The sequence below is a fragment of the Cnephaeus nilssonii genome (genome assembly GCF_951640355.1).
Source record: "Cnephaeus nilssonii genome assembly, chromosome: 5".
NCBI lineage: Eukaryota > Metazoa > Chordata > Mammalia > Chiroptera > Vespertilionidae > Cnephaeus > Cnephaeus nilssonii.
In genome coordinates, this window is record NC_137076.1 from 41,657,438 (window position 1) to 41,670,864 (window position 13,427).

The 13,427-nt window shown below is 35.4% G+C and overlaps 2 protein-coding genes across 2 annotated transcripts in view; one reads left to right on the forward strand and one right to left on the reverse strand.

Annotated features, from left to right (window-relative positions):
- The window catches only part of LOC307100198 (putative ATP-dependent RNA helicase DDX60), an 88,364-nt gene extending 82,542 nt beyond the window's left edge, over positions 1-5,822 (forward strand). The window contains exons 35-38 of the mRNA XM_079772558.1: positions 181-323; positions 2,598-2,749; positions 4,995-5,057; positions 5,157-5,822. Of these exons, the coding sequence (XP_079628684.1) occupies positions 181-323; positions 2,598-2,749; positions 4,995-5,057; positions 5,157-5,265 (467 nt within the window). The 3' untranslated portion in view covers positions 5,266-5,822. The remainder of the gene's footprint in view (positions 1-180; positions 324-2,597; positions 2,750-4,994; positions 5,058-5,156) is intronic.
- Positions 5,823-8,105: 2,283 nt separating this feature from the next.
- ANXA10 (annexin A10) overlaps positions 8,106-13,427 on the reverse strand; it is a gene marked incomplete at both ends in the record, with an annotated part of 42,922 nt that continues 37,600 nt past the window's right edge. The window contains 3 exons of the mRNA XM_079770246.1: positions 8,106-8,174; positions 9,963-10,085; positions 11,397-11,455. Of these exons, the coding sequence (XP_079626372.1) occupies positions 8,106-8,174; positions 9,963-10,085; positions 11,397-11,455 (251 nt within the window). The remainder of the gene's footprint in view (positions 8,175-9,962; positions 10,086-11,396; positions 11,456-13,427) is intronic.

The following is a 13,427-nucleotide window of genomic DNA, read 5'->3' on the forward strand; positions in this document are numbered from 1 at the left end:
TCTTCTCAGTGATCATCTGGCAATACAACCCTTACATTTTCCTCTCAAATACTTTTGTGTTTGTTTTTGTTTTTAAACGAGTAATTTGCCCAGTACTAATGGTTCAAACAAATATGATTTGTCTTAAATCATTTAGTTTAATTATTTTCTTATTTGATTTTCCATTTGATTTCTTATTAGACTTCTCAGGTAAAGAATGTGAAGACTCTGAACTGGTTTCTCATTTGATGCCTGGGACCGAGAGCAGAGCCGCTGTCTCCCCATTTGCTTGCCTGTCCAACATAACTGATCAAGATTTATTTGATGTTGATGTGATAAATGATGTATGTAAATTTTGCTGTGCAACTTCCTTGTATCCTGTTTATCATTTAAGAGAAATAATTTTATTGATTATAATAATAGCTAAGAGTCCAGTAAAACACCACCATCTTATTCATATTTTAAATGGTAGTTTTCACTGAAGTAGGGGGAAATTTCTCTCTCTCTCTCTTATTGTATACATAAGTAGTTTTAAAATAGAAAAAAATATTTAGATAACAAAAATAATGTTATTTTATCAGTTAATAATCATGTATGAATGATGTTATCTTACTTGTGTGAATCACTATAGCATAAGCACTTACCACTCCAGGTGTGAACCAAAGGCAACATCAGTCTCACCTGGTAGAAATGAGGAATATTGGGAGCTATCTTAGAACAATTAAGTTCAAAATACACATTAACATGAAACAGACTTGAGAGAGAACAGACTGATGGTTGCCAGAGGGGAGGGGGATTGGAGGACTGGGTGTAAAAGGTGAAGGGATGGAGAAGTACAGATTGGCAGTTACAAAATAGTCATGGAGTATAAAGTACAGCATAGGGAATGTAGTCAATAAGAACTATGAACAGTGCCAGGTGGGTCCTAGAAATATCGGGGGAACATTTAGTGAAGTATATAAATGTATAACCACTATGCAGTACACCTGAAACTAATACAAAATAATACTGAACATAAACTGTAAATGAAAAAAAAAATAAACGTTAAAAAATAGAATAAAAAACCCCAAAACATTAGTGCTCTGCTATAAACTATTTGAGGCAGATTGTGTTTGCTTCACTTTTGTGATCCCTGCACCTAAAAATGGTGCTCAGTGAAGAGTAGAAACTCAATACTTACATATTAAGCACTTAAATATATATATATTGATTTTAGAGAGAGAGAGAGAAACATAAATGATGAGAGAGAATTATTGATTGGCTGCCTCCTGTGTGCCTCACACTGGGGATGTAGTCTGCAACCCGGGCATATGCCCAGACCGGGAATCGAACCATGACCTCCTGGTTCACAGGTCGATGCTCAACCACTGAGCCATGCTGGCCGGGCCATATCAAGCACTTTAATTTTTAAAATTGACACAAGAGCTGCTTCATTTACTGCCCCATAAGATTGGGAGTAATGAGACTGCCAGTCCTACCTTCACCTCTGACAGCTTATCTATAGCATGTTGGTGGGAAATAAATTCCAAGGATATGTGAGTATATCCTTGGACAAAACCAGATACTTATATCCTGCAAGACAAAATAGATGTATGTGTGTGTGTGGGGGGGGGGGGGGGAAGAGCAAGCACTATAATTGTTGCATGTAGCTGATACCAATATAAGTTTGTAAGCTCACAAATACCTTTTCAGGAAAAATTATTTAAAAAATAGTTGTAATATATTTCTGAGATGGTAAAAGTGACTATGTATCTTCAAATTCTGAATAAGTTAGATATATACTTTTTGTGATTTAAAAAATAGTTTTAATATTTTGAATATCGATGTTTTACTAACTTTATTTGGTCACTTATATTAAAGTTTGGAGAACTTTAAAACAACGGGCACTTGACAATATTTTATTAAAATATATTGGGTTGTTTCAGTTAGCTAGATGTTATGAACCACAATAATATATATATATATATATATATATATATATATATATATATATATATGACTGTCTCAACCAAAACAACTAAACGGACGACTAAATAGGCTGCGTGGGTGACCAGACCAGCAGGGGAGTTAGTGAGGGCCGACCAAACGACTGAACAGTGGGCTGCATGGGGCGACCAGGCCGGCGGGGGCGGGGGGGGGGGGCAGTGAGGGGCGACCAAACAACTGAATTGCAGGCTGTGTGGGGTGACCAGGCCAGCAAGGGGGCAGTTGGAGGCAACCAGGCCGGCAGGGGGGGCAATGAGGGGCAACCAGGCCAGCGGAGGGGCAGTTAGGGGTGACCAGGTCAGTGGGGTGGGTGTAGTTGGTGGTGACCAGGCCAGCGTGGGGGGGGGCAGTTAGGGGCAATCATGCAGGTAGACAGGTGAGCAGTTAGAAGCCAGTGGTCCCGGATTGTGAGAGGGATGTCCGACTGCCTGTTTAGGACCGATCCCCAGGCCTAAACCGGCAGTTGGACATTCCCCAAGGGGTCCCGGATTGGAGAGAGTGCAGGCTGGGCTGAGGGGACCCCCCTCCCCATGCACGGATTTTGTGCACTGGTCCTCTAGTCAAGTTTTATAATAGATTGAAGCATATCTCGAAAGAAAATGCTAACAGTCTAAAATCTCTGCATTCCTCAGGCTATGTTACGAACAATTGATGTGAATGTTCAAAACATCCCTTTCCTTTGCTTGAATAAATATGATACGACTGGAAGGAAGTGTCCATTGAATGGTTATGTATTGAACTTCTATAAAAACCGTTCCCTGTCAGCACTCACTTTGGATAATTGGTATGACTTTTTCTATTTTAACATCTTTATAGATATATGTGTGTTTGTGTAATTAATGTTTGTTGTGCTGTGGCATTGTAACTTATGAGGATAATTTTAAGATGCAATGACTTAGGAAGAGTCATGAAGATGCATTTTACTTGGAACTATTTTAAAATGCTACTTATTATTGAGGGGAAGTTCGTGTAACATAAAAATAACCATATGAAAGTGAACTATTTGGCAACATTTGGTTCATTCGTAATGTTGTACATCAACCACCTCTATCTAGCTGCTAAACATTTTCCTTAAACCAAGGGTATATAGTTGGATGATGTTTATTTTTTTATCTGTTCGACCAGTCTTTATATTTTCATCGAATACTTAATTCATTTACATTTAAAATAATTACTGATGAGGAAGAACTTACTTTTCCATTTTTTGTATTTGTTTCTTATGTCTTATACCTTTTTTGTTTCTACGGGATAGTTTCTGATAATTTATCAGTCAATGGGCACATTTTCTTGTTTCTTCTCATGCTTCAAAATTGTTTTTGAGAACTGTACATTTTGAATTTTAAAACGTATTTCTGAAATTTTCTCTATTTTCAGGTTTTGTTGTTTTTGTTTCTAGCTGTTCACAATAGCTATTGTTTTGCTTGGTGGCTTTTCTAAATAAATTTTTTAAAGTCTGTATTCTTCATTGTGTGTGATCTCTGAAATCTTTCTTTAGTTTGTATTCAGCTAGTGTTTTGACGAAGATGTTTTTGAACACAAGAAGCGGGGGCGGAGAAGAGGAAGGAGGAAGAGGAGAAGGAGGGGAAAAATGAAGAAAAGATTTCTCCCAATTTTTTCAGTTTGGCTCTATGTTACCTATCAACACTTAGTTTATTGACAATTCTGCCTCACCCTTCACTTCCTGCTTGCACTAATCTTAGAGACCAGGCAGAGGGTCTTCTTAGGTCTTTCCTGAGCATGCGTTCTGCCCTAGGTATGAGAATGGTTTTCTAAATGTTTAATATACTGGTTACTCTTTCCCAGCTTTTTCTCACAGGCTTTCTTTACTCAATCGTGTTGACCCAACTGTAATCTTTCGCCCTAGGCAGCTGGAATGGTTCCTCTGACTTTCCATTTGTCCTTCCTGAGTTTCAAGCTAGGCCAAACAAAGACGAGGGCCTCACCTCAGTCCTTTACACAGTTCCTAGACAGGTTAGAACAGACAGATGAACACAGCCCTTGTGAATAAGGTCAGCTCTGCTCCCCCTGCAATCAGGGGTCAGGGCCACACGGGGAACACAGACTGCCCCTGTGCTGGAAGGATGGCGGGGAGAGGGCAAACAAAGATGTCACAAAGCTTTCCCCTGCCTATTCTAACCTTTTTCATTATTTGAGTTAAACCTTTGACTATTTTCTAGAGTTCTAATAAGGTTGATTCTGACAGTTCACATCTATACATATATATAATACATTTATACATATATGTGTATTATATATGTGTATTGTACATATATACTTATATACATTATATATATATATATATATATATATATATATATATATATATATATATATATAATCAGTGGTCCTCAAACTACGGCCCGCAGGCCACATGCTGCCCGCCGAGGACATTTATCTGGCCCGCTGGGTGTTTTTGCCCCCGCTGACTGTCCTGCTTAGCAGCCGACTTAGCAGTATGCATAGGAATTTGTTCATAGTTTTTTTTAAAAACTATAGTCCGGCCCTCCAACGGTCTGAGGGACAGTGAACTGGCCCCCTGTTTAAAAAGTTTGAGGACCCCTGATATCTATCTATATCTATCTATCTATCTATCTATCTATCTATCTATCTATCTATCTATCTATGTAGTATATATATATATTGATGTTTCTGTGAAAAGATGGGTCCTTGGAGCTGCCTATGCTGCATTTTCAGTGACATCTCTTATATCTGGCACTGTTTTGAACATGTGTGAAATACTTAAATTTGGTAATAATAATATGCTGATATATAAAAACTACAAGTCATAATTTTTATTATAGAAATGATTAGCCTCTACTAGTTTAGTCAATTTAGGAGTGAAATGAGCATAGTGAAATACTGGGTGCAAAGGACACAAACACTTCTCTGCAGTCTTTCCATATCTGTTTCTATTTTTTGTGGAAAATCAGAATTAGGTAGTCATTTATTATTTCCTTTACTGTAGATTGATAACACACCAAAAACTAATGTATTCTTTAAATGTTACTTTGTCTTTTTTCACCCCGTAGGCTAAATATGGGAGATGCTTTTACGCTTATCAGGGATTTTGCACTTACTGTTCAGTCCATCAGGTATAGTAAACATTTTTGCATTTAAAGATCATATAACCAGCTAAGTACCATTAAGTAAAAATAACAATGATAATAATTTAAACACTTAATCTTTTACAGGATTTCACTGAGTGAATTATGTGATGATGAAGATGACAATGTTGTGTTAGCATTTAAACAACTGAGTAAAGCATTCAATTCAATTTTAGGAAAAAAAGCAATAGACTGAATATTACATTTTACCCAAGTACTGTGCTCCTAGAAAACAGAAATGACCAAGAAATGTTCTTGCCCTTTTTGGGTCTCACGAAATGGTTTACTGCAAAAAACCACCCTTTCTTCTATGACATAGATTAGATTTACAGGTAACACCCTGTGTACCGATGACAATCCTCAACATACCCTCCCAACTCCCATTCTTTGCCTCCTAAATGATTAGCTGAACTGTTTTCTCCTGCTGACAAAAACCTGCTTGATTGCCTTGACCAATTTAGTTAGGCTTCTCTCCTCCCCACAGGTCCTGACCCTTAATCTACCCTTAGGGCCTTCCTGAAAATCACCTAGAGGCATACTCAGATCAGCTATCCCTGATCAACTGTCCAATCTCAGAGCAACTATGGCTGGGAAGGTCAACCAAAGACATTCCCAGATCACCACACATTCATGCCATTCCTTCATACATGATTATTTCTAGGCTTGTTTTTCTATCCATAGAAATTAAAATTATTTTCTGACTGACCTTGAGACCACCGAAAATCTCACAGGCAGAGTGTTTTTCCTATTTCATTAGCCTCCCCCCGCCTTTCCCTATTGCACTAGGCCTCTCCACTTGTTGTAGTAATTGTGTTGTTTTTTTCTTCAAATAAAGTCTCTTATCATTTAAATCTGGATTTGTTTTTTATTTGATTTTCATTCTGTACTGATGAAATAAAATGTATTACCTAGCTAAAGTGTAGATTTCACAATTTATTGAACAACTTATTGAAAGATGTCCATTGAGGAAATTTTTTATTTAAATATCTAAATTCTCAACAGCAATTCTAACAATTTTTTTTCTCCCAAGAATGTTAGCTTGTATAGTAGCTATGCCAACTGTCTTGAACAATTACTACTTTCAGCATGAAATGTAATGATATTTTAAAAGATAGAAATGAAACTCAAGTTAAAATAATATAACATCATATACCATAGCAATACGTTGAATTTTTTTTTTAATTTTATTTTTCAACAGCTTATATTTGATATTATTTTGAATTAGTTTCAGGTTTATAGCATAGTGGTTTGACAATCATATACTTTACGAAGTGATCCTCCTGCTATTTCAAGTATTCACCTGGCACCACACATCGTTATTACAACATTACTGATATATTCCCTGTGCTGCACTTTACGTTTTGTGTGACTGTGACTATTTTGTAACTACCAATTTGTTCTTAATCCCTTTACCTTTTTTACTCAGCCCCACAACCTCCCCTCTCTGGCAACCATCAGTCTGTTCTCTGTATCTATGAGCCTGTTTCTATTTTGTTTGTTCATTTATTTTTGTTCTTTAGATTCCACTTATAAGTGAAATCATATGGTATTTGTCTTTCTCTGACTGGCTTATTTCACTTAGCATATTACCCTCTAGGTCCATCCATTCTGTAGCAAAAGGTAAGATTTCATTCTGTGGCTGAGTAATATTCCATTGTAAATCTTGAGAGTAATGTCCGAAGTCTGAAATGTCCTGTGTTGTACCCAGTCATTGTGTGCTAAATGTCTTGTGTTATTCCTCCCATCAGACACCGGGTTCTGAGTACATCTTTCATTTCTCCTGAGACCAGTAGAAACAGATCTATAGGAAATGGGCAATAGACAACTAAAACAATGTTGCATGTGGAGTAAAGCACTTCTATCTGTTACACTAGTTCATCTAGATTTATTGCATATATGTTCTCATTTTCCTTGGGTGACTTCATGAATCACTGCTTCCCATGATCTTAGCTTTTGTGTTTCCTCTTATGTTGGGAGCCTCTGTTGTGGGCTCATCTCTTCTTTTATTCTAGGCTATATTGAGCATTAGTCTAGATTCTCCTCCAAATCTGACCTCAGTGAGTATTTTTTGTTGTTGTTGCTTGCTGTTTCTAATTTACTGAATGTTGAAACACATAAGGGATCAGGCTAAACTGATGGCACAAAGCATATGTAATTTTCCAAAGACTTTGATGCTGATGTTAAGAAGTAAAAACAAAAAGCAATGAGCAAATGGTTGGTTAGGCACCAACATTAAAAAAAAAATTAGCTAGAGATAAATTGCCTTTACCAGAGTGGTTATCAAATACACACACACACACACACACACACACACACACTTATTTTTTACATCAAAGTGTCTTGCACATCTAAGCCTGACAATCATATACCTGACTGCATTGTGCTGTATAATACCTTCCTTTTCTTTTCTTTTTCTTTTTTGATCCTCATCTGAGGATATGTTTATTGATTTTAGAGAGGGAGGAAGGGAGAGAGAGAGAAACATCAATTGGTTGCTTCCCATACATACCCTGACCAGGGATCAAACCCACAAACTTTTGGTGTATGGGACAGTGCTCCAACCAACTGAGGCACCTGGCCAGGGCCAGCATATCTTTATTTGCTTTTAAAGATGGCTTTACATATTCACTTTAGATTTATAGCATTTGTCCAAGAGTTTTGAAAATTCTTCTAAGGGTCACATATTGTGTTTCCATTGGTTTCCCAAAGCATGCTAAGGGCAGCCATAAGCAGAATCTCTTGTTGTACGAAGTCAATGGTTCATATTTAAATAAAATCTAATTCAATGTAATAATTTTTTATTATTCCATTATACACAATTTAATAAATTGTTGATTTAGATAATAAGTAAAAATCCAGTCTCACATAAATGTATGAGTACAGTTTTCTTTGGCTTAGAATAATTTTAAAGATAGAAGAGGATATATGATTTTATAGTTTTACTACAATGCTACTAACAGTGCAAGTTCACGACAAAATCTACATTTGACAGGTCTATAAAGAGGCGTGCACAGTGCTCCAAAGCCTTCCCTTGATTTAGTAGTCTTCAGCATCCCCAGCACAGATGGCAAGCAGCGCTTTCTCATAGTGCCCTGAAGCAAAATTCTGAAAGAAATAATGCATTTGAAATAAAATGTCACAATATTTCTAAATAGAAGCGTAATTTCTCTGAACTACAGTATGAACGACCCATGGGCTATTAGCCTTTTCAAAATTATTTATTTTTTCATGTAAAAATTTAATATATCCTGAGAATTATTCCCAGTGGAAGTTGCTGAAAAATAATACCGTGGTCGATAGAATGGGGTTTATATAAAGTTGATTGAACCCTAATGTGTATTTATAGGAAGAGTAACTTGAAGTAGAATTAAATCTTCTTCTCAACTTTAGAAAGAAGTGTTCTAATATTGCTATAAATCTTGATAGTGTATGGGAAGGGGGGCAAATTGGCAATATTCCTTAAAAAGACTTCTAAATGTTAACATTAATTAACGAAGTAATTCTACTTCATGAAATCAATCCTAAGGAAATAATTATCAATTATTGATGAGCATGAAGATTTGTGCTATAATATTACATATGATAGTAAAAAATTAAAAAAGCAATATGAGGAGTAGTTCATGTACTTTGCAAGTTATGCAATAAAAATACTCTGAGTGGTAAAACATTCATATTTATATATATTTTTAAAAAGACAGAAAGCATCTAAAATTTTATTATGGTTATTATCTGTGGTGGACAATTAGAAAACTTTTATCTTCTTTTTATGCCCTTCTTTTATTTCTAAGATATTCAAAACAATAATAGTAGTAAATAAATGGAATTCTTTGTTAAGAATCAATCATCATATTAATGTTCTTTATACAATGTCATATAATTATAATTTACTGCTTTAAACCAACATAGTAAAGTGGAATATTAATATGTAAATATTAGTAGATTTTGATGTGGCTGTAATTATTTGCAGTAAATGTATTATAATTTGTTTAGTTAGTTAGAAAATGAGTTATGACATGCATTTCTCAATGAGAAATATGTATCATCACTAAAAATTTAGGGTTTGAAGGTGGGATAAGAAGAGTTTTATCAAAGACACAGGAATAAGATTTATTTCAACTGGTCTACCCAAACTCTTCCTCCTAAAAACCACTTTGGCTATTCAAGGGCCTATAAGGTCTTCTGTTTTTGTGCTCTCTTGATCTTTGGGTTGTTGAGTTGCTTCTGGATCTCACTTTCTATTAAAAAGCCATTCGTGCAATTGAAAATTTCAGTGGAAACCACTGTGAAAAAGGTGAGTACGTGGGAAATAGAATTTAAAATATATCCTCAGGGCCTGTGCTTGGTTTAATGTTCCACTGGTGCCATCTTAAAGTTCTTTATAATTTTTTTGTAAAAGGGATCAAGCATTTTCATTTTCCATTGGGTACCACAAATTACATAGGTGGTTCTATATAGTATGATCATTCTTTCCTAGATTTTATCAAAATCCAGGGTAAAGTTTAGACATATCAGAATGATAAAACTGGCTTGTTTACTTCTGAATTATTACTTCTTCAAGAGCTAAAGGGATAGGAATGTATATAATTTTACATATCAGCATTAAATTCCTCCAAATTACCATCTTTGGCTGACCTGCCTACTATGACAATATGAGAGGACAGCAGAACTGATCTTAGAAACCACTTCACAGTGTGGTCTTTCTGCAAAAATCTATTTTTCTCAATGCTGATCATACGTCAATACTTCAGCATTTAGCTCATAAAACACAATTATCCCTGTCAGTTTACTTAAGTTTTTAGAGTCTAACAGGAAGTTATTTAACTTAAAGGTCTTATTTTAAGTTTCAAAAAGAATGAACTAGGGGTCAAAATAAACCATGTGTGGGAGACTTACTCTGATCTCATGAAATAAGGATGTTCCATATCTCTCTTTGTATCGTTTCCTTATGGTCATCAGGTCAATTTCACTTCTGGCAATGAGAATCCTAATTAAAGTTTTATTATGGAAACCAAAGTCCTAAAATATACAGAAAAGGGAAGAAAAAAATTAGAATACAGTACCTTACAGTTCATTTGTCTAACACAGACCCTTCCTCTTTTCTATAGCAATTTGTTCTCCCTGCATCCCTCAACCATCCAGGGAGTGCCCCGGTCAGATTCAATTATAAAAATTAAAATGTCAGGTACTTGAAATATTTGCTGATTTAAGCTCACATACTGAAAAAATTTTAAAAATCAATATTTGTGTACTAGCTTCAGAAAGAATACTGTTTTACAAGTACATTTTAAATTGTCTCTTTAAATGGAGGAATGGTGACATCCAGTGGCCAGTCAGCATAAACTAATATGTGATGTCTGAATGTTTTAAGGGCAGGCCCACTAACAAGCTTTACCAATTTGAGGTGACTAAAATGAATGATCTAACCAAATTTCCATATTTAACTCATATATCATTCACTGGAGGAAAACACAAAGATTTTATTTGGCTAGGGGTCGTGAAAACAGCTTTTGACCCATATTTTACATTTAAGAGCCTCATGTATAACAGATTTGATTACTTGATAAATATACAACCCCCTTCTATACCTTCAAACCATTTGGGGGTACACATAACTTCCTTTTTGCATTGCAACACACAGCAGGGGTGCAGTTTTTATTTAGCAGTAGAATAAATAGCCCTCATTTGGGCATAATTAGAGTCGGTAGTTATCATTATGTTCCCATTTCAGGAATGTGCAATTTCTTATGGAGAGTTTGTAATGTTTTGACATTTCCTGCTCTATGCCATATGTTTTGCACTTTCATATAAGTATGAGGTTAAGGTCTTTAGCAAGATACAAAAGCATTTTAGCCCATCCTGGTGACTCGGCTGGAGGATCATCGTCCCGTGCACGTGCACATACCTAGGTTTTGGGTTGGCTCATACCAGAGGCAACCCTCTCTCTCTCTCTCTCTCCCTCTCTCTCTTCCTAAAATCAATAAACATGTCCTCGGGTGAGGATTAAGGAAAAAAGAGCAAAGCATTTGGATTTACCAGTTTGTTCAGTTGCTAAGAAATGCTAAAGCACATGAAGAAGATAGGTCCCAAGGAATCACATTTCTTAGCTTCCTCAATTAATATAGAAAGCAGAGGATTATTTTTATTTGATGGGTATCATTTTGGTATATACTATATTTTCCTCTTGAACATATTTTCTTTTAAATGAGTATATTTGTATACAAGTTTAAAAATGAAAATCAATATTTAAATAATGGAAGTAAAACTAGTAATTTGAGGAAGTTGACATAACTTCTGGAGAAATTTTTTAAATATGTGGGTCATACTTACATGGATTGCACTATGTAGTCTATAAGCAAAATAGGCTGGTTTGTCTCGAACACAGAGAACTACAAAAATCAGAGAGAATAAAAAGAAAGTTTGAGAGTGACAATATATATTTTCTTCAAAATTTGAGAAATAATGAGCACACGTTTTTTCCATTATGGTCTTGGAAAGGTCTTTGTGAGTCTATGTAGGATCTGTCATTATACAGTGTATTGCAATTTCAACATTGAGATTAGTGATAAGCAATAAAACTATAAAAACCAATATTATAATGATTAATTCAGATTTTCATTTATCTCTGTCTCTTGAAACTCTCTTATTTTCTCCATAAAATTGTCCTCTTTATCTGAAAATTAATAGAGCTTCAAAAAGACCCACGTTACCACCACTGTTAAAGATTTTTATTACTGTAAAACTCAATGTGACATAGCCCTTTGCAAATGGTTCATCTTTCTGAACACTATTTTTAGGGTATATATTTGTGAATAGATCTAAAATCTCTTAAGAAGAAACTATATGGACAATAGCTGGTCTACACCAGTGTTAGAAATCATTTCATCCAAACCATGATGGCATTAGAACAGCCTAGAGTCTTGTCAACAGTAGTCCCTGATGAAAGTCAGTTGATGAGTATAGACATTCAATATTGTTTATTTGAATAAGTCAATCAATTAAGAAAGGAATGAGTAATGTATGTAAGTCTATAACTTCTATGCAAAATAAATAGAATGCTGCTAGAATGTAAGTGCCTTAAGGACGGGGACTTTTGTTGCTTTTGTTGTTGTTTTATTGTCCCATCTGCAGTGCCTAAATCAATGACCAGAATAGTAAATAATCAATATGGATGAAGCAGTTAAATTATTTTGTTATTTTTAATGTCCACTCTTTCCTGTCTCACGCTCACTGCTTTGTGTTTTCTTGTGTTTATTTTATTTTTTAAAATTTATTTATTTAATTCTTTATTGTTTAAAATATTCCATATAGTATTACATATGTATTATATATGTCTCCTTTTGTCTCCACTGACCTCTACCCAGCCACCCCCCACCCCTCGCACGTGCCCTCACCCCCCTAATGTCTGTGTCCATTGGTTATGCCTATATGCATGCATCCAAGTCCTTTGGTTGATTTCTTACCCTCCGCTCCCCTGCCTTCCCTCTGAAGTTTGATGGTCTGTTCGATGTTTCTGTCTATGGATCTATTTTTGTTCATCAATTTATGTTGTTTATTATATTCCACAAATGAGATCATGTGATATTTATCTTTCTCTGACTGGCTTATTTCGCTTAGCATAATGCTCTCCATGTCCATCCATGCTGTTGCGAATGGTAAGAGTTCTTTCTTTTTACCTTGTTTGTGGCTGCAGTCTAGTGGAAAGAGAGCTCTATCTTGAGATTCAGATGGCATGGGTTCTAGTTATATCTTGATTGCTAATTAGTTGATAGACTTTGGAGTAGTTGCTTAACCTCCTTAGGCCTTGTGTGCAAAATGAGGAGTTTTGATGTGAGTATGCAATTGTTATATTGAAAATTTACTGAAATATATACACCTTATTCTCAGGAAAATACACAAGTATTCATATTTTGTATACTATTTTAGGGATTTCATAGAAACCACCAAACCTTATTATATGGAACCCTAGCTTAAAATTTCTTAAAATTCTGTTAATTTTCAGCTTCCATGCCCATGTATGTCTTTGTCACTTTAGGGATGGAAAAACCACAATATTCATCTGTTCAACAAATATCTGAGTACTTAATGTTTGCCTACTGAAAACAACATATCAAAATGACCCCTCATTTGTAGTCTTTGCAATGTGTGCTCTCAAGTCATAGCACAGCACAGAGGAAAGCATGGGAAGTTAATAGTAGTTTTTATGGATAGTTACCACTGTTTCTCCTTTATGTAGGGATACTTTTATTCACTTAGGCAGAAACAGAAAGTATACTCCCTCACAGTGGCCTGAAGAAACCACCACTAAAGGAACAAGTTGGTAAATCTTTTTCTATAGTAAGACTTACCCTTAAAGGCATA